The 21,168-nt window shown below is 32.4% G+C and overlaps 2 protein-coding genes across 4 annotated transcripts; one reads left to right on the forward strand and one right to left on the reverse strand.

Annotated features, from left to right (window-relative positions):
• Positions 1-157: 157 nt before the first annotated feature.
• Positions 158-20,970, reverse strand: LOC149732679 (uncharacterized). 3 transcript variants are annotated; one of them, XM_089883816.1, is made up of 30 exons: positions 20,474-20,967; positions 19,856-20,027; positions 19,357-19,544; positions 18,901-19,053; positions 18,081-18,227; positions 17,519-17,696; positions 17,154-17,277; positions 16,642-16,831; positions 16,134-16,352; positions 15,794-15,962; positions 15,247-15,379; positions 14,808-14,967; positions 13,956-14,167; positions 13,126-13,289; positions 12,716-12,857; positions 12,296-12,426; positions 11,788-11,930; positions 11,373-11,520; positions 10,962-11,105; positions 5,875-5,986; positions 4,948-5,061; positions 4,627-4,685; positions 4,014-4,168; positions 3,366-3,464; positions 3,004-3,057; positions 2,640-2,757; positions 2,191-2,313; positions 1,626-1,903; positions 1,108-1,329; positions 158-693 (listed from the first exon to the last, which is right to left on the reverse strand). In XM_089883816.1, exons 1-30 carry the CDS (start codon positions 20,602-20,604, stop codon positions 297-299), a joined length of 4,779 nt encoding a protein of 1,592 aa, XP_089739942.1. In that variant the 5' UTR covers positions 20,605-20,967; the 3' UTR covers positions 158-296. The 3 variants fall into 3 exon arrangements, with proteins under 3 accessions (XP_089739942.1, XP_089739943.1, XP_089739944.1); XM_089883817.1 differs by having other exon boundaries at positions 12,716-12,854; positions 20,474-20,791; XM_089883818.1 differs by lacking the exon at positions 3,004-3,057 and having other exon boundaries at positions 20,474-20,970.
• On the forward strand, positions 9,475-10,967 carry LOC149732680 (uncharacterized). Its single transcript, XM_089883822.1, has 3 exons — positions 9,475-9,799; positions 9,967-10,085; positions 10,444-10,967. Exons 1-3 carry the CDS (start codon positions 9,619-9,621, stop codon positions 10,711-10,713), a joined length of 570 nt encoding a protein of 189 aa, XP_089739948.1. The 5' UTR covers positions 9,475-9,618; the 3' UTR covers positions 10,714-10,967.
• Positions 20,971-21,168: the final 198 nt, after the last annotated feature.

Genomic DNA, 21,168 nt, shown 5'->3' on the forward strand with positions numbered 1-21,168 from the left:
CCAGGAGTAGGTTAAACAATCACAGTAGCAAACTTTTCGCAATCGGCACAAGCAGACTATACTTGTTACTAATTTAATGCTTTTATAAACACATGGAGAGGCACTCAAAGGCACTGTTTTGATAAGCCTGTATCAGATGGGTCGTTTCAGTTACACATTTCTTTTCAAAACAATGTATAAATACTTTATTTACACAAGTCAACAAAAATATATATATAAAGGTACATTTATAACCGAAAATGAGTTACATGTGCAAAAAAGCAAAGCAGCATATTCCTTAATATAACCCAAACGCATTAAAAAGCAGCAGGCACATAATTTGAACTCTTCCTGTGAAGAACAGACACCAGAGATGAATCTCGGATAGCTGTAGGAAGGACAAGCTCGGACCCATCCTTGGAATATCCATAGCGAGTTTCACTTAAACGGGTAATGCTTCTAATTGGTGTACTTCTGCTCAACGCTGAAGGACACCTTGATCGAATCGGCTCTGTGGCACTTCTGTTGCGGCGTGGTTCACGTGTTGCTTGCTCTATACTGCCATCTTTCTGTTGAGAATCATCACGACGGAGAATTCGCATGAGAGAATGATGCTGCGCTGGAAATCTTCGTTTTAATAAATCTTCCTCTAGTTTTGTTGGACTTGGAGTACGTTGCACAGCACTGCTTTCTTCCGGTTTTAACAGGATATATCTAAAAAAGAATTGTTTTTTTAAACTAAAGTCATTACACTCATAATGTAAAAGGTATATAACTATTTAAATACAACATAAAAAAAGACACTGATTGAATTTTTCGAAGAGATGGTAACAAATGGCAAAATGCCAATCGTTTATTGGCAAAAGTACATTGCTTATGGAACATTGGTTAAACGTAACAACGCACACCACCATACAGTAAAAAAGGGTCCTACATTCCATAATCACCCACAAAGTAACAAACTTGGTAACTTGTAAGCTGGCCCAGGTATATAAACATCCGTGTTATAACGACTGTCGTTTTCTGGCCAGGCGAGGATAAAGTAAGTTACATTCATTCATTCATACACCATGTGACCCTTTACAAGTTACCACATACATAACATCTTGGATAGCACACGTACATCACCTTGTTTTGCCAGGAATGGATGTACTTGATCTAGGTCGGTCTACCAACAACCTCTGCATTGACTTTGTGCTGCTCGCTGGTTTACAACACAGCATGCTACGTTGGGGGCTGGGTAAAGGTAGTGGTGACGGTGGTGGTGCACTGCTGTTACGAACCGACGTTCTATCCATTTCCTCGCTTGCAATGCTACTGTTGTCATCAGTTGAACGACGGATACTAAACCTAAGGATGTAGGCTGTTTAGATATCAGTGTTTTCTTGAAAACTTATCGCCAAGCCTAAACCAAACCCTCAAGGCCTAATTAGGATAGAACAATTTTTTTTACTCTAAGACGCATTTACAAACTGAATTATATTGACGAATAGAGTGCATGTATAATTATAGAGATAAAGAATCTATGCGATATGCAGGCATGCATGCTTGAATTGTATGAAACCCAACACACATGTTATAACGACTTTCCTTGCCCTGCAAAACTAGGATATATAGGGTACATTCATTAACATATTATATCATACCTGTATTTCTTACTAAGATCTGCACTGGATCTATCAGCATCTGGTGTTCGGCAGTCATGTGACCATGAACGCTCTATTTCACTAGGTGGGGCTGCTGCAGGTGGTTCAGCGTCTCCATGGCTCGCAAATGCAGTGAATGGTGTTTTAGGTGATTTCTTTGCAACTAGTTCAACAGCAGAACCATCCTTAGCGCCCGTGAATAAATGTGACTGGAGTATGTAGTCGGACATCACAGCGTGGTCTTCGTACCATGCGCATGTGTCATGGTACAGAAGTTCCTGTTAAGACAGTTTTTTTATATTATTATGTAAGGTATAAATTGTCAGGTGGAAAGAAAACGACAGTCGTTTTAAAACAGGTGTTTTGTTTTCTTTTCCATGCAACCATTAACAAATTGCGCATAAAGACATTTCAATATCCGATTAGTCAAACAAACTTTTGTCAAATTTTGTCAAATAATTGTTTAAAAATTGTATCGGGTATTGGAAATTTGTCTATAAATGGTTTTACTGTACATATCTTAAAGTTCTAGTTGGTCAATAATAGGTTGGCCAAACAAACTTACCGGCCTTTGTGACAGTATTTTGTATTGCCTTTCATTCTGAAGCATAATTCTCTTATTTGCTGCTGCAAACTGTCGTTGCTCACGTTGTAGCTTCATCAACTGATAGCGTTCTAACATTCGTTCCTATATAGATAAAGTGTGCTAATGTATAATTTTTAATTCTACTTGTTGTTGTGTTATACTTAATCAGGTGGTGTAACATAGAGTGCTTGCCTCTTAACAAGGGGATCACCATTGTGGAAGTGTGTTTTCTTGGGTAAGACACTTCACAGTAATTGTTCAACAATGTGGTTACTTTTCAAACAGTGGCCATACAAAAAAGCGATTACCAACAAGCATACATGTTAAGTCTAAGTGGTCACTAAGTGCATGAAATATAACCTGTTTTATAACGAGTCTGGTTGCCCAGCTACCCAAAGAAAAACAAGTGACATTCTTTTAAAACTTACCTGCCAAGATTCGTCAAACTGAAGACCATCTTTTTTGTAAATTGATTGAAAATCAAACTCCATTAGATCTGGGATTGACTGCTCGCTGCCAATTTCATATCTGTCTTGATCACATGATCTGTTGGCAAGTTTTACTATGATACAATTAGGGGGAAACAGGGTCTGGTCTAAATTCTGGCATGACTAGCCATTTGACCTCACACATATAGAACAGTATATAAATGATTATATAAAGATGGCAAAATTGGTATGGGATGTTTAAATTATGGTATGTTACTAGAAGAGCATTTTTAAGTTTGCAATATGCCAGGCAGTAAAAGTTTATTTACAATCATATAATTTATTTTCACATTATATTAATTACTTGCTATCAGTGGTTGACTTTGGTCTTGTTTTCTTTTGCTTTAACGCACAATCTCTGAAAAGAATAAGGAAGTGTAGTGAAGCATAATTATTAATAGTAACTTATTTAACCTTGTATGGGGGGCAACAACAGTTGTTATACAATGAATGTCATATTTCATACACCTCATGCTTGCTTAAATGTTACCAAAATTAAAAATTTGAGAGATATTGTCTTTCATTTAACGACACACAGCCCCACAATAATATTGAACCGGATAGGCAGATACTCTTTGGTTATAATGCAAGTACTCAAACCACTGAACCACGACGCCGTACAATGAGTCATATTCAAGGTAGAACAAAAAGCAAATGGCCACTCACCCCGTGCTTGCTGTCTGTCTCAACATTTGTGACGCAAAGTCTCGAACAAAAGCTGGAACGTCTCTTTTGCTCGCTGAGTTTAAACGTGCTTCTGAGTTTCTGTTTAAATATAAAAACATGTACATTTGTTATTAAACGTTTGGGTTTGGTAAATTTGTTTTAATTGTAAACTTGTCTTCAAACAGTTTTTATTTAATTTTCGTTATCGTATTTAAAGATATAAATAAAGCTTTATTTTTCATTGAATTTTGAAATTAATGTTGCATTAATTAAATACGTTGTCACTTTATGTAATGTATGGTTGATGTGGTAGTAACGGTAACTTTCAAATAATGAGTTCTGCACTACTATTTCAAACTTCAGGATAATATAACAACTGTTGTTTTCCTATTACTTCCCATCTTTTGCCTTTTATATAATACAGTTGCGTAAGAGAGAAAACACCTTTAGCACATAATATCCAAATATCCTGATCGTGTTTCAAACAATTAACAACGATCTATTAAAGTTTTACTGTTTACTACCAAATGGGATGAAAAAATAGAATAAAAAGGTTGCCCATCCTCCCCCACCTACTATGTATTAAGTTTTATTACTGAAACGGAAAAAGTAGAATAAAATTTATTTTATCACACATTGTAAAATTACTTTACTGGTGAATTATTGGCAGTGTCTTCAGTTGTAGATGGTTGTTGGTTCAACTTGTGCTTGGGAACTTGGTTTTGTGTAAATATATTAGGTCTTTTATACTTCATATACACATCTGTAACAGGTTTTCCACTTTCATCCAGCGTTACTTCACTCTGAAAATATTGTTATAACAACATTTAAATGCTTAAATTAAATGGTTATTAATAGATTTTTAAAACATTTAGAAAATAGGAAAAACTGAAACCCAATATTACCAATAATAATAACTTTATTTGTCTCTTTAATTACGGTAGCGATGATTTAGAAATATTATAAACAAAAATGCAGGATATAGCGACTAAATGACAGATATTTAATGGTAAAAATACTTTTGAATTTTAGCAAGTTATAACCATTTAATTTTACCAATTATTAATATTATTACTGGGTTTACAAACCTTACAAAAAAATGGGAAAAATGAAGAAGGCTAAGTTGCATGCATGGTAACTTTTAAGCAGTTACTAAATGTATAAAGTCACTATATATATACATATGGTGGCACATTATTTAAATCTGTTGCCCACTAAAGTAGATAATCCTCAACTTATAGTAAAGTCGAAATAAAATTACCGCTGAATCCAAACCAGTTGTTGTGTAGTTTACAATTGATTCCTGTTTGTTTTTTCCACCTGTAATAACATATTCGTATAGGCATATATACTGTATACACCATGATAATATGCTAAGAATAAATAAATAAAATAGCATTGCCTAAAAAGTGTAGTAGTAAAATGCAACTTACATAATTCTATAAAAACAGAACTATGTAATCGTAAAAAAAGTTTAAGGCCATAAATTTAAAAATATAACGAATAAAGTTAGTTGTTATATACTGCAGTTAATAAAGAGTAATTACTTATTTGACCATTAAACAACAATCCAACTACAAACCTTTGTCTTTGTGAAGATTTAAATGTCCGGCGGATTTACTTTTCCTTTTAATATTTAAAGACTTTTTCCTTCCTGTTGCAGCAGATTTAACTGGAGAAGGTTTAGAACTGGAACCTGTAATAGAATTAATACAGTCCACAATTTAATAATAGCAATAACTTTATTTGTCTCTTTGATTACTGTAGCAAAGATTTAAAAATATTTTGAACGAAAAGACAGAATATAGCGACAAAATAACAGTTGTTAAAACACACTTACAGTTAAAAACAGTTTACATTAAATTGGAAGAAAAAAAGCAGATAAAAGAGCCAATTACTTATACTTATAGTCTAGAACACAAAACTGATTTTGCCCTACACACCATACAGTGAGCCACTTATTAATGAAAAGTACTTCAAAAAGTGGCTTTCTCTTTTGTTCACATCATGTAACCACTTCTCAAAGCTTTTTTTCTATTAAACCAGTGTTTATATGTCAACAGCATCCACTCACATAGTACAAGCAGATTATATTGTTTGGTTTCTTTACACAGTAGTTAGGCAACTAATGTTCAGGCTAAAAAACTCTTAACAAAGTTATCAAATTTAAAACACACTCTAACTCACTTTGAAAGGAATACTAAGGTTTATAAATACACCTAAGCACATTTTAGGCAACTAATTCCTAGACTAAAAAAACATTTAACAATATTATCAAATCTAAAATACACACACTGTCTCACTTTCAAACAAATACTCAGGGTCATAAATGCACACAAACACATTAAATCTGATACACAAAATGATATCAGACCCGTGACAGTGTAAACAAAACATTCTTTTGTTGTCTACTAACCTTAACACAACAATTGATTTCATTCATCCATAATCTTATTGTTCAAATCGACTATTTTTTCATTCAAATAACTTTTCTATCATAAAAACTTACCAAGTGACTTCGAAACTCCTTGTGAGGTCCCCCTCAGTGCTACAGCTGTAGGGTTTCGTCTATGTTGCTGGCTTGGGATTGAAACACCTTTACCAAATGGAGCCTCCACACCCTATGTAATGTTTTAGTTTAATATTCATATCACAGCAATGTTCTTTCACATATTTTATTCTTGGTGTTTTAAAACAAAATGACGATTTGTTGTAAATTCTTAAAACTCTATTAGGTAGGGTAATTTAATGACTTTTGTTTATGTAATGTAAGAAAAATAATAATATATGTTTTGTGTTATGTTATACATTTAGACTTTGCATTATAATTTTTAAATAAATGATCTCTTGGCATAAATAACTAGGTATATTTTATTGAAATTAAATTTTTAATAGCTATGCATTGAAAAATCTGCGATCAGTCTTTAGACCAAAAGAACATTTCTAAAAATATTTGATCCTTAGTAGCAATAGCGGAAGCATATAATCAACATACACATACTTTTAATTCCGGCACATTATTAGGAATTGGCAGGTAAGTATTTCCACGCGAAAGTAAATGCAAATTCACTTTACCAAAAGATTTATAAAAGCAATGGTAGAAAGACATTGCGGATGGCCTTTCACTGCCTTTCATATTGCTGCACTACCAACTAAAAACTTTTCTATTTCTTTATAGTAAAAAACTCTTAAAGATGAGGTTTTAACACAGCTGGTACTGGAAGTCTAAGAGCACTTCAAAAACTTTTGAGGTGGCTAAGTACTTAGTATAATGTCCTAAAACAATAAAACACAAGTAAAACAGAACATTGTCCAATTCAGAACACTTCAGTTGAAAATTAAACTTAAATTTAAATATTTCAACCATGTTGGCTTCTGAGTATTGTCAATTTAATTAATAAAATTTAAATAAACAAGCCCTGCCTAAATCAACAGCATTTTTTCAAGTGTATTTGAATGCCTCCTTCGAAAAGCAGGAGTCTGTAAAAGCATATTCATATAAATCAAGGAAAACAAAGAATCCTTCACTGCAATGAAAACAAAAATGTCACATCTGAGTTTTCAAGCAAATACAGTTTTAAACAAAAGCTTTCAATTTTTTTCTTTGATGGATGTTAGTGGTGACAACTTGAAAAGAATGTATAAAAAAGAAAGTTGTGTTAATAAAATATTGCTGAATAAAGAACAGCTGTTTCAGCTTTTGTTGCTACGGTAAGAAAAGATTTTTGTCGCCGTTTTATTTACAGAGAAAAAAATTCAATACTTTTTATCAAACTAAAACATTTGCTGAACCAGCAATCAAACAATGCGGTTATCAGCACCTTGTTAATAATTACTGACTGAATTTAAACAGTGAATAATACGATACCTAAACAAACAGATCGCCATCAATAAAATGATACTAGTTGCTATTTAATATAGTCGAAAACAATCAATTTAAAACTAAAATGTACTTATTAACATGTATGTAGTGTTGTTGTCAGGTAATTTATATTTCTTTTTAGGAAACATATGTTTTGTCTATTTATGATGTAATAGACTATTCAGACTGCCTTCTTCAGGATAAAGACAATTGTTAATATAATACGTTTGATAAATATAAATGTATGTTGATAAAATTTATGATAAATATTGTGATAAAATGTATTATAAAATATATTAAAAAATGGGGATAAAATGTTAATAGAATGTTTATTATGAATAAAAATGTAATTTTTTAATATTTATATTTTAAAGCAGTTTTAAGGTATAATGACAATTAGTGAAGCAGTCAGGTGTTCATATGTTCAAGTATTAAATGGTGAACATAATGTATCTTTGTTCACTTGGTTCATGAACATGCAAGGCACTCACTCTGCAAAGGAAGTTTCTATATTTACATTCGAGAGTACAGTCTTGATACTTATATTTATATTTGCGATTATTGTAAACTCTATCTTGCTTGTTGTTTTGCTGTATGAAAAGGAACTTAGAAACAACCCAACCAATTACTACATAAGTAAGTTAAGTTAGTTATTGTATGGGAAATTAGATTTATAACACATTTGATATGTCAGGTAAAAGTGGTCACTAATGCGTTGTCCAAATTATTAACCATACATAAAAAAAAAGAAAAATTTCCCAAAAAATAATCACCCACGAAGTAACATACATGGTAACTCGTAAGCTGACACAAAGTGTATTAACACCTGTGTTATAATGACTGTTGTTTTCTCGCCCTGCGAGGATAAAGTAAGTTACATTCAAATATTGTATATTGTGGCTTTATACACCTGGTGCCTGATTGTGAATAAACATACAACTTTGTGGGTGATTGTTTTTGGTCATATTTTGTCTTTTAATATATGACTGCAAATTGGTACCCATTAGTGACCACTGGGTTAAATAAATAAATAAATGTAACTTGCTTTATTCATGCGCGGCTGGAAAACGACAGTCGTTATAACACAGGTGTTAATACACCTTGTGCCAGCTTACGAGTTACCACCAATGTTACTTTAAGGGTAATTGTTTTTTTATATATAAATGTACGGCTGACAATTTAGACAATCTATTAGTGACCAGTAGGTTAAGGAAATTTAAGAAAATGCAGTACATTGTGCTTCCCAAGTACACACAGGCACACAATTGTAGCATCATTGCCCACAGAGTTGATATCAATAAAAATAAAAGTTTTTTTTTGTTTTTAAGTGTCAATAAATGTCGTATTTATTGCGTTCGCGAGTATTTCACCGTTGGTGGCTAAGAGTAGAAGATCAGAAACTTGGGAAATGGGTGAAGCATTTTGTAAAGTAACTGTTTACTTGTTGGCCATAGCTGGTACTGTGTCTCTGTGGATCCTAGCGTTGATAAGTGTTGACAGGTGAGTGCTGTTTTGATATTTAAATGCACAAATCTTTTTTTCATCTTTTTTAGGTACAGATGATAATTTTGACAACCCATTAGTGACAACTGAGTTGGAGCAATTGCTGTTGAATGCCTTGCCCAAAAACACATATAATAGCAGGGACAAGCACTGAACCCATTGCCTCTGAATTACAGCCAGGCGCGCTAACCACTTTGTCATGGCGCCAGGCTAACTAGCATTTTACCATGCAAAACACTTTTAAAAAGACTTTGGGTATAGCATTCACCTAATATATTTCATATATAGATACCAACATGTATCAGACTTTGCGAACCAACATCATATATCCAAATCCAAAGTCAAAACAGTTATTAAAATAATATTGATATTTGTGGGAAGTGCTTTATTCTTTATACCAATGCTCCTACATTTCAATGTATACAGTGGTGTATATACTGATTGTGAACATATACTGCAGCATAATTACACTGAGGTAAACTATTTTGGAATATTGTTGTAAATTGTTTAAATAAACTAAATAAAGTAAGACTAAAACACCTCTTCTGGTAAATTCATTTTATTATACCAAAATTTCTCTGTCTCACTGTATTCTATTTAGACTTCTTAAACAGAGTAAAAAATTAAAACGTTCCCTTTTGTAAAACAAATACCTTTAGAGTAAAAATTAAAAAGAAGATCTGAATAAGACATGGAAATGTCAGTATTAAACATTTAGATGTGTGGTCATTTTGTAATTATATAAATATATATACTACAAATTAGTGTATGTTTGATCATTTTTTGTATTCACTTTTTACATATTGGTGTATATATGATCATTTTTTGTGATCATATTTTAGATTTGTGTTTAAATTACATATTTTACAGATTAGTGTATGTTCAATTATGTGGCCAACCCACATATCATCTGTTATATGGTTCAGTGTGTTGATAGTGTTCGTGTACATCACACCACTGGTCATATCATGTTTTGAATATATTAAAATCTACCACACAGTCAAAGTGGTGAAGAAGAGAATACAACATCAACGTACAAGGAATGGAACGCATACAGGATCCAGGAGATGTATGATTGTTAAAAAAATATGTAAATTTGAAAATCGATTCAAATATTAAAATCAAACTAATAGTAAAGCTTTGTAGACATAATTTTTGAAACTAGATTTCTTACAGTTTTTGGAAGCAAACAATTATTTTTAGCTTTTACAAAAATTTTGAGGTTTTTCTTTGCAGGCAAGAAACTATCTAAGACAGAGATAGCAGTGATAAAGATGACAGTTGTGATGGTTGTTTTGTTTCTTGCTATGTGGACTCCTATATTTATTGTGCTGGCAATAATTGAAACTATTGATGTAAGTTAAACAAGTAAGAATGTAATTTACTTTATCCTCGCGTGGCCGGAAAATGGCAGATGTTATAACACAGGTGCTCATACACCTTGTGAAAGCTTACAAGTTACCATGTATGTTACTTTGTGGGTGATTATTTTTAAGTGTTTTTTTAACCATTGTGGGCATACGTGTCCTTGGACAAGACAGAGCAATTGTTTCAACCCAGTGGTCACTAATAAGTTGTTCAAATAGCCAGCCATACATAAGTTTGGAAATTTGAAAATTTAAATATTGACCGTGTCTAAATTTCACATTTAATTGTTTTTAAACTAAGATGGAAACACCCTATATATACATATATAATATTTCTTCCGTTTAGAATGCAATATCCTCAACTGCTCTTTTCTGGGTGTTTGTATCAACTGTGGCTAACACTGTCGTGATTCCTCTTGTGTTTTGTACAATGAACAGAAGAGTGAAGGCGGCAATTAAAACAAACGCTAAACTTGCTTTTGAGAGATGTAGGAGAATGTGTGGGAAATCAAAAGTGGCCCCAATGAATTTAGAGAACAAAAAGTGTGCAAAAAATGATAAAAAATATATAAAACAAGATAAAAACAACATCACAGTGATAATCACACCTCCGTAATTTCATAAAATACCATCTATTTTATATAAGTGATGTCCAGCAACAAGGCAAGCAACAAACCTGGTATATTGACCACATTTGCTCCATTACCTCACCAAAAAAGAAACTGAAGACTGTCGCTTTCCCGAAGGTATACGAGAAGGGTATTAATGTCAAAAGGTACAAAAATGATTTAAACACGCAAACTTGCTTAAAAAGCTTAACATCATAAAACCTAAAAAAAACTTTTTGTTTTTTGGACCACTAACCTCAATGTAAAAAGACTTTGGTTTTATCTGCACTATGACATCAGATGGATCGTCTTGCGATATGGTGGATATTGATTCCATGCTTTGTGATTTAACAGAAATTCTTTTGGTTGTTGATGGTTTTCGCATTTTCTTTTGTCTTGTCTGTGAAAGTTGTTTAAATATTGATACTAACTCATTAGTATGGTTCTATATGGAATTTATCTCATAGATCAGTAATTGGATAATTAAATGTAACTTTCTATATCCTCCCGTGTCTGTAAAACAACAGTCGTAATAACACAGGTGTTCCGATTCATACACCTCGTGCCACAAAGTTACATTCTTTTAAAGTTAAAATGTAAATCTCACGTAAGCTATGATCGCAGTTTTAGAAATGTTTAAATTATAAGTTATTTGTAGCAAACTTACAGCAGCAGCGGATTGAATTCTTGGTTTGGTCGGTTGTTCTTCAACATTTTGCTTTAAACGAGGACTACTTTTCAATCGTTGTGCTGCTAAAACGGCAGATATTGTTTTCTTCATCATTGATCTAGCATCTATCTTTGTATTTGCAAATCTACGCCAATAAAAATCGAGTAAAGAAATACAGCCAGAATTCGGTGCCACGAAAATACGTAACAGAAAAAAATCAAATTCAGCAAATTGTATATTGTAAGAGATATATGTTTCACCTAATGGCATGGTTAGTCTCTTATTCAAATGGAATTAAGAAATTAAAGTCCCTGGACTAGTATTACAATTAGAAAATGTACTCCCATAAAACTTAGTTGTTAATTTCTTGTACAAATTTTTACATCACGAGTTTCAATGTTTTCCACCCTACCTCGAAGAGAGAGGTTCTTCTTCCATATTTTTATCTCCTATTTCTGGGACAATAAATTCTTTTCCTTTCATTTTATTAATTGCAGTAGCTGCCATGACAGCTGTATGTAAGTTTTTCAATTCATTATCATCTGCTGCATCATCCTGGTAATGTTAAATGGTCATTATTTATTATAAATAACAAAATAACTAACTTTATCCTTGCAAAGCCGAAAAACGACAATCGTTATAACAAGGGTGGTCTGTTTCATCCCCTTGTGCCAGCGTACAAGTTACCAAATAAATGATTTTTGTTTAACATTTTTATCTTTCAGTGTGCCATAATGGCAAATGTTTTACCGCTACATACTGCTCTTTGTTGTGCTTTATCATATTATTCATGCCTTTTTTCATATTATTTATTCAGTAATTTTGACACAAATAACAAAAAAGTTTAAATGTTTGCATTTCCTGCCACTTAAAATAATTAGGATTTAGCAAAAATTCTGCATTCAAGCAAACAAGGATACCTCATGCTGAAGTTGAACCTGCATCCAGACATCTTCATCCTCTTCTCCAACATCCCCAATCTCCACTTCACTCTCGGAAGACATGGATGGTGTCGGACCCGGAGACTTCCCACAAACAGGAAAACTAATTTCTGCAAATTTTAAAAGAAGTAAATTATTGTGATTTTAACTTATTTTCATCTAGAATCCTGAAAGAAATTTTGGTTGCTACCATTGTGGACGTATGTGGCCAGTGATCACTAATAGGTCGTTAAATTCTCAGCCATAATGAAAAAAAATAGTCACAAAGTTACATATGTGTTAACTTTCAAACAGGCACAAGGCATATGAAACAGAACAACTGTGTTATAATGACATTCGTTTTCCGACCAAGCAAGGGTATAAAAAGTTACATTCATTTATTCAAGTAACCAACTTTACCTCTGCCATTTGTGATATGTTTGTTTGGTTTAATGTTTAACATGGAGCACATTAGGTTGATTGAATCCAGTGATGAAGCATGGGACAAATATACATCCGTTGGTGCATGAAGTGAATCTAAGCTTGATACACTATCAACCTCCTGAATAAAGATATTTAAATTTTAATTTATTTGTTGTTTGTTAATAAAAAAAACAAACAAATGCAATATATACACAATTATTACCATAGAAACAAAGTTATACAATAAAAAAATTATTGAAAAACCATGTATATACGAAGTTTGCATCTTTTAAAAAATAGTCACCGGCAGTGATAGAAATGCGGCAACTGGTAAGTGGGTTTGATATCTTTGAAACAGAACAGTATAAATAAGTTACATTTGATCAATATTTTAAAATGAAAATTACCTTTGGTTTAGTTGCGGTTATCTCATCAAATATTAATCTCTCGTTTCCACTGCTTAGCACAAAATTATACGGAACCAAATAAGTTTCCATATTTATTGGAGCATCTTTATTACGATGAATATTGGATTCAAACAAAACTGCAGGATCCTCGTAAATCACAGTTTCTTAGAAATATATACAATTAAAAAACATTATATAGTACTGTGGGGAAAGATGGGACACTTTTAGCACATAATATCTTGATCGAGTTTTAAGTTGTAGGGATACAGTTTTATTATTATTTTAACAGTCTTTGTTTACCACCGAATTGGGACTAGAAAATAAAATGAAAAAATGTCTCCCATGCTACTATATACATATAGTAGGGTGGGGGGAAGTTACAATAAAATCATACAAATATATATATCTAGTTACCCTTTTAAAAGATTTCTATAGCAATGACATGGCAAGCATTAAGCAATACTGTGGTTTAAGTTACTACAACGTATTTAATAATTTAGTGGTTCTCAACCATTTTGTCCCAACAACTAAATGAATGAATCAATGTAACGTGCTTTGTCATTTGGTTACCAAAAATCGTCAGTCGGTATAACATGGGTGTTCTGTTTCATACACCTCATGTCAGCTTACAAATAACCATAAGTCCATATATGTAACTTTTTGGCTGATCTCCATAAATTTTCGTAATATGTAAGTTCAAAATTATCCAGAAATCTTAGTAAAGAAAACATGTTTCAAGTTGTTTTTGCGAATTTACTTAAAACTTACGTAGGCTAGGGGTTGAGAACCACTGTACTAATTAATTACTAATCATGCATAAACTACTCTACCATTTTCAAATAGTTCAGAATTTTCAGATGAATGAATGCATGCTGAGTATGGAATAATTGTGTGATGATCAATTAGAAACAAATGCTTTTTCCATCCAATAATTAAGTCACCAACTTTATTAAGTAACATGCAACTTGACAAAGTGTTGTCAAGATATATCTCGTTCATAAGTACATAATCCATGCTCCAAACTTTAATTACGCCATCAGTGCTGATTTGAAGTTGAATGAATGATTGAATAAATGATTTTAACTTACTGTATCCTCGCGTAGTCGGGAATCGACAATCGTTATAACACAGGTGTTCATACACCTCATGCCAGCTTACGAGTTACCATGTGTGTAACTTTGTGAGTGATTATTTTTTTTCTATGTATGGCTGATAATTTGGACAACCCATTAGTGACCACTGGGTTGGAGCAATTGCTGTGTAATTGATTTTTAATAAGAGTTAATTAATATTTAATGCTAAATACTACATGCGTTGAACTAATGTAAAGCATTTTTTTAATCTTAAACTAGTTGCATGGATTGTGGATGATTTTTAATGCAATGATTAAATGTTTTTAAATAAGCATGCAATAATGCAAGCATAGCATTTAAGCAAAGAAGCATATTATACAAATTACCTGCTACAGCAATTTCGATTATAAATAATATTTTAGCCGCTTAACTGGTAAAAAATGACATTTTCCAATAATCTTTCCAGGTGGCAGAGAAAATGTTGGAAATACACTACACTTTTGTATACCAGATAGCCGCTAAAAGATTATTTACATTATGCCTGGTAGCAGAAGTAACAGAATTTCAGTTATAATCTAAATTACGCTTACATTATGATGTACAAGTTACCTGCTGGATATAAAGATACCACGTTTTTCACTTATTTGAACTGAGTTAACACTTCTCTTATGTTCTGGTGTTAATGCACAGAAAGATAGTTTTCCATCTTCCATTTTTGTTGACATATAATATTCTATGGTTTGGTTACCATTAGAAATGTTGGTATTTGCTGAACAATAATAGAACAAATGTTAAAAAATGAAAAATTACAATTATTATGGTGAAACATTAATTATATTTACTTTTTTTATTAAATCACATTCACAAACATTTTCCCTTATTAACATTTAAAAACAGTTTCAATAAAAAACATTTTTAATTTTTTTTTAATAAAAAATGTTTTCAATATTCACTTTTTAATAAAATTTCAATAAATAAAAAAACAAAACAAGTTATAACATGAAATTAAATATGCACACACCGTCATACAAACTTTATACTGGTTTACCTTTAATATTGTAAAGATTCACTGAACCATTTGCGTGCCCGGACATGAAAAACCTATGGTTAAATTGATAAACTGTTGGCTGCGACAATAGTTCCACTTTCCAACATTGTTCAATATTGGGCAATTTCCAAATCTTTAATAAAAATAGATAATCATTTGAGTAAAATTAAGTGTATAGCAGGGGTATTTAACATACATGGTAACTTGTAACTGGCATGAGGTGTATGAAAACCTTTGTTATAACTGTCGTTTTCAGGCTGGAAAATTTCATGTTTTATACAGCTCATGCCCGCTTACGAATTACCATGTATCTTACTTTGTGGGTGATTGTTTTGTTTTGTTGATACAAATACATTATGCTTACTTAAACTAAAGGGTGGCATAGAAAAAGTTTAAAACTATTGAACTGAAGAAAAAATTCTGAAATAGCATGCTAAGAGAAGGAGGTAAAAACTTTTTTACACAAATACAAATTCATTTCTTTGAACAAAAGGAAAAGTTATTATTATTATGGTATGTAATTTATTTGAAAGTTAATGTAAAGTACCTGTACACAAGTTGTTGCACATTTCGTTAATATTAGTTGAGAATCCCCATCTTGAGTTATATCATTTACTTCAGCTTGGTTGATACTTATTTCAAAATACTTGCGAGATTTCTTAAGTTGGTCCATGAAAATAAGTCGGCCATCTTTCATGCCCATTACCAACAAATGCCTGATATATATGTTTCATTATTTTTAATCAAAACATGAGATATTTAGTTAAACTAATGTACTATATAAAAAAAAGCATTCACATTTAATTCGTAATATCTTTTTTAATCAAATACCCCACACCCCTCTATTCTATTCAACAATAAATTTTTCAATTCGTTTTGATACCAACCTGTTTTTTGCTGAACACATTCCTTCATCAGCATGATATTGAAACCCCTTGCTTGAAAACACAGCACACAAACAATTACAATCACATATCTGAGCTGAACCACTTCCATTAGCAGTTGGTCGATTGAGAACAGTTTTATTTCCCAGTTTTGCCTTTGCTGTTTGCGTACTGAATGTTGTGTATGGACGTTGCAGATCGTGTATGTTCCATTCCCATAACCTGATGTATATTAAAGAGATCATTTGTTTGTTTATATATGAAAACCCAAAGTCATAAAACAGGTTTTCCACAAACAAGAAATCAAACACAAAGTTACATATATTCGTAAGTAAGTACAGTATAAGGTGCATGAAACAAAACACTTGTAACATAACAACTGTTATTGGACGAATCTGCATGAAAAAAGTTGCATTTATACATTTATATTATTTAGAAATCTTAAACACTTAATTCACAGATAAAGTATAAATATCATTTATAGCAACAAAGTAGTCTGGTAGTAGCATACCTGCATGCTGGATCAGTTTTCCCAGTATATACCCATATATTGGATGTAGAAATAAGAACAAAGAAGAGATTATTGTATCTACTGTATGTGAGACTGAGTATAGTGCTGAGTAAAGATACCACTGGAGCAGGTAGAACTGTACACATTGCATTTGATGGGACATTTTGTTGCTTGAATAATCGTATACTGCCTGTTAAGGATAGAATAAACAGTAGGTTTATATACTGAATGTTTTGCATTAATTTTGTGGACTCATATTTTACATTAAAAGTAATTATATTTTGGTGAAATTTTGGTGTTGGGGTAATGGGCCAACTCTGAGGTTCCATGGCCTCACCCTTACAGAATAGAACTGAAAGTTAATAAACAAATTAAAAATGCTTTTTATTCAAGAAATGTACTCATCTAAATCGTCTAAAGTTGTTTTAATTTCGAACATCGTTTTACCAGCCAACAAACAGAACAAATATAAAATTTCCTTCCAAGTAAAAAAACATCACCTAGTCACCTACCATCATCCCCAGCAACTAAAACTCTTGTAGATTTATTTTCATCTTTAATAATTTCAAGTTTATTGATCCCACATCTAGCATGACCCCAATACTCGGCTATGAAGTTGAATTTCAACACAACCAGCTGTGAAAATATAAATAAAAATTTATTGCATGTTTTTGGAAAAATAAAGTGTCAAATCATGTATTAGCTTTGCCTAACTATCATTCAAATCTTGAATTTTTATTTAAAAATAAAAATTAGTCTAAACTTTGTGTTTCATTTACTTTTTTTCTAATTTAAAAGCAACATACACACTATTAAGTGTTATTTTCAACAAGTGTTTTTATTTTTGACCAAACAAATGTTTTTTTATTCTAATTACCTTTCTTGAAGCCGCGCACCATATGCCCCCTGTTGGTGTAATGTTCATCCAATCAATGCCATCAGGGAAGACATTATAGCTGTGTAGTAAATCCATCATATGTAGGGACCATACTTTAACTGAACCATCCAATGAAGAAGTCATCACTAAGCCATTCGTGTGTGGATGGACCACAAGACTGTATGTGTAATATATGCGTGAGTTACATAGCCATAGGCATCTATTGCTATCAAAGCCCTTGTTAACTACTTACGGGAAAGTGGCAGGCTTTAAAAAAAAAGAAGACAAAAACATGCAGCAGTACCCTAAGGGTTGTGGTAATGGCCAATTTTGGCCAAAATCTTAGAACCCAAGGCGTGCCATGTTGCGGGACCTCACCTACATAGATTAGAATAAATATAAAGTGGTAAATATGAATGACAATTGTAAATGATGTTGAAAGTGGCCCCAATTAGCATCAATACAGGCTTGGGCCTTTCTTATTTTGTTATCTGAATTCTCTACTGAAACATATATGCTATTAAATATGTAAGTACACAGTGACTTTCTGAACACCTTGTACCTTGAAATTGGTCTAGTGTGTCCACGAAAACTGTGTACATGACCTCCAGTTGACCCCCATACCTTAACCTCAGTATCCATGCTACCAGTGATCAGCATGCGCGAGTATAATGAGTATCCAGCACAAGTGATTGTTGCTGAATGGGCACTGAATGAATGAAAGAATGAATTACCGCATATGTAACTTTGTGGCTGACAATTTTCTGTGGTAAGTGTGTTCAATAAGGTTATAATGATGTTACTTATTTTACCCTTGCGCGATCATAAAGAATATCCACCACCAGAAGTAATTGCTGCTAAATGGGCACTTAATGAATGAATATAACTTGCATTATCCTTGTGTGATCAAAAAACGACAGTCGTTATAACACTGATGTTTTGTTTCATAAACTTTGTGTCCCCCAAGATTTACCATGCATGTAACTTTGTGGCTTGTAACTTTCTGTGGCGAATGCGTTCAATAAGTTGATAATCATTATTTTATTTTTGCTTGATGGAGCATGTAAGAGTTAAAACATGGATGCCCTATTTATTTCATACAACTTTGCTTGCTTATGAGTTAACAAATACATAATTTTGTGGGTGATCAGTTTTTATGTATGGCTGACAATTTGGACAAACCATTGTTGAACACTAAGTTATTAGAGCAAGAAGTAAGAATCTTGCACAAGGACACACATGCTAATTGTTGTTACAGCAATGAGATTGAACCAAGTTTCCTCTGATTCAAAAAACAAGCGCTCTAACTATTTAGGACCTAACTAACCTATTTACAACAATTTTTTTTTTATTTAAAATATTTTTTTAAGAAAACACCTTACTTTTTAATGCTGAAGAGTAATTTCACATCACTTGCTGAATAAGCGTAAAGATCAGTCTCAGAGCAGAAATACAATTGTTGTAATTCATTGACTATTTCCACCTTGGTACACCATAAACCACCAGCACTTTTGTGTTGTGATTTCTCAACTAATCTAGAAATAAAAAAATTTTTGTTAAAAATATTTTTTTTTCGTTTGAAATATTTTGAAATCTTCGCTACCATAACCGAAGAAACAAATAAGGTTATTATTATTATTGCTATTATTATTAAATAAATGAGAAAAAATGTGCTTTAAAATGATCATTTTTTATACCCTAATTTTGCTGTAAACAATTCTATAATTTTAACATAAAATAGTTAATTTTAGAAAATTGATGTCTAAATTTGCAAAATTGCTTAGTTTTTTTAAATAAATAAAATATAAAGTTTTTAACCAGGCCAAAAGGCAACTAACCTGTAATTGGCCATTGGTTTTATTTGATCAAACGTTGCACTTTCTACTTGCTGGTATTTCCATATAGTAGTGCCAGCCATTCCAGTTGTTATAAGTTCATCCAGTTTTGGATTAAATAAAATATGAGAAATTGATCTCATATTGGGATTTTCTGCCTTGCAAGTTGGGTTGAAATCCTTGTTGAATACCTAAGTGTTTTGTTGACATGAGATGTAATTAACTATATTATCAAGATGATAATGGTTACTTTTTTATGTGTTTATGGCACGTCGCTGATACCATTTTTGACATATGTGTCCTTGTGTGAGACACTTAATAGCAATTGCTATAACAGTGGTCACTAATGAATTGTCTAAATTGTCAGCACACATACACAAACTTAGGACCGCCGTAAGCTGACACAAGGTGTATCAAACAGAACATACATTTTATAACAACTGTCGTTTTCCTGCCACATGAGGGTTCAATCATTTATTCAAAACAAACTAATGTAACTTACTTGAAGAGTAAAATCCTGACATATTGCAAAGTATATATTGTACTTCTCACAATATATCATTCGCTTAAGCAGTTTGTTTTGGTATTTTGGGTAAGTGAGCTCACGCTTACAATTTGGAGGTTTAATGTTATGTAACCAAACTGTAGCACCTCGTGTGTCGAGTATAACGAATCTAAATCGAATACAAAAAGGCATATAGTTAACTTATAATATGCTATACTTGCAACTATACTATTTTTTTATTCCTACAACTAACTATCATAATCAAATTTTGTACCAGTGTAAAAGCCTCATTTAAACCAAAAATGCAATTTGCTAAGTTAGAACTTAGAAGTGTTAATGGCTGGCATATATAAGAGCATGTTGATTTTTCTTACCACCATATATTGTGTTACTGTTGAATATAACAGAAAGACTGAGTACTAGTGAAGAATTCACGGATACATAGCACTATAGCGGAATAGGCTGGTGGAAAGTGTTAGAGGTTGGTGGTTACCGGTTAGGGGTTGATGTTAGGGGGTTAGTGGTTATATGGGTTAGTAGTTAGGGGTTAGTGGTTAACAAATATGAAGAAGATTCTTCACGAGCACCAATGAGTATATTTAAGGTTCATCTTACTTTTGCATTCTGGAATTGTAAGTAACGTCAACAATTTCAGTAAATTTTCCATGCTGGTCGTATTTCTCGGTTAAAACAAAACCAAAGCTCAAGACATTACTATCCACGAGGTCTTCCTCTTGCAAGCGCATATTGCACAAATATTAGTGCACTTAAAATAAAACCCGATCAGCCGAACACCACCATTTGATAAACGTAGTACACTAAACTAGAACAAAGATTCAAATACAAAAAAAATTCGTGTGAAAATGGGTAATACCCTATTTGTATACCAGTTTCCACGGTTACTTATGACAGAGATACATAAAAAATGCCATTTTACGGGGGTTATGCAGAAAGTATACTTAAATTTCTGCCTGATCATAGATTGGCTAAACGATGATCAAGCAAAAACTGAATAAGTATGCAGAATGTAGTCCGCAAAAAATGTTATATCGTTTAACACGGAATTTTAATACATAACAACAGTAACCGCCTTTACCGCACACTTTGTTAGACCACAATATACGTTCGTATAATACTGTACTTTTCGTCTTTCATTAAATGAGTACCCGTAGAAGGAGATTTAAAACAAACGTCCCATTTTACCCGAGTTCCGTCTTCCCCCAACCTACTATACCTGTTGCGAGATATAACAGTTTCATACAGGCCTACCAACGCATGTAGTTTCTGTGTCTCCAAAGGGTTCACAGTTT

This window comes from Ciona robusta, chromosome 8 (genome assembly GCF_009617815.1).
Source record: "Ciona robusta chromosome 8, ASM961781v2".
NCBI lineage: Eukaryota > Metazoa > Chordata > Ascidiacea > Phlebobranchia > Cionidae > Ciona > Ciona robusta.

What these genes read in the sequence shown, in the direction of transcription:
- LOC149732679 (XM_089883816.1), bottom strand. Translation starts at nt 20,604, where the DNA reads ATGCGCTTGCAAGAGGAAGACCTCGTGGATAGTAATGTCTTGAGCTTT. An exon ending in AAAACTGATCCAGCATGCAG is followed by an intron (nt 16,353 to 16,641) that starts GTATGCTACTAC and finishes AATATACATCAG; the next exon opens with GTTATGGGAATGGAACATAC. An exon ending in GTGCAACAACTTGTGTACAG is followed by an intron (nt 15,380 to 15,793) that starts GTACTTTACATT and finishes TTTTTATTAAAG; the next exon opens with ATTTGGAAATTGCCCAATAT.
- LOC149732680 (XM_089883822.1), top strand. Translation starts at nt 9,619, where the DNA reads ATGTGGCCAACCCACATATCATCTGTTATATGGTTCAGTGTGTTGATA. An exon ending in GCATACAGGATCCAGGAGAT is followed by an intron (nt 9,800 to 9,966) that starts GTATGATTGTTA and finishes TTTTCTTTGCAG; the next exon opens with GCAAGAAACTATCTAAGACA. An exon ending in CAATAATTGAAACTATTGAT is followed by an intron (nt 10,086 to 10,443) that starts GTAAGTTAAACA and finishes TCTTCCGTTTAG; the next exon opens with AATGCAATATCCTCAACTGC.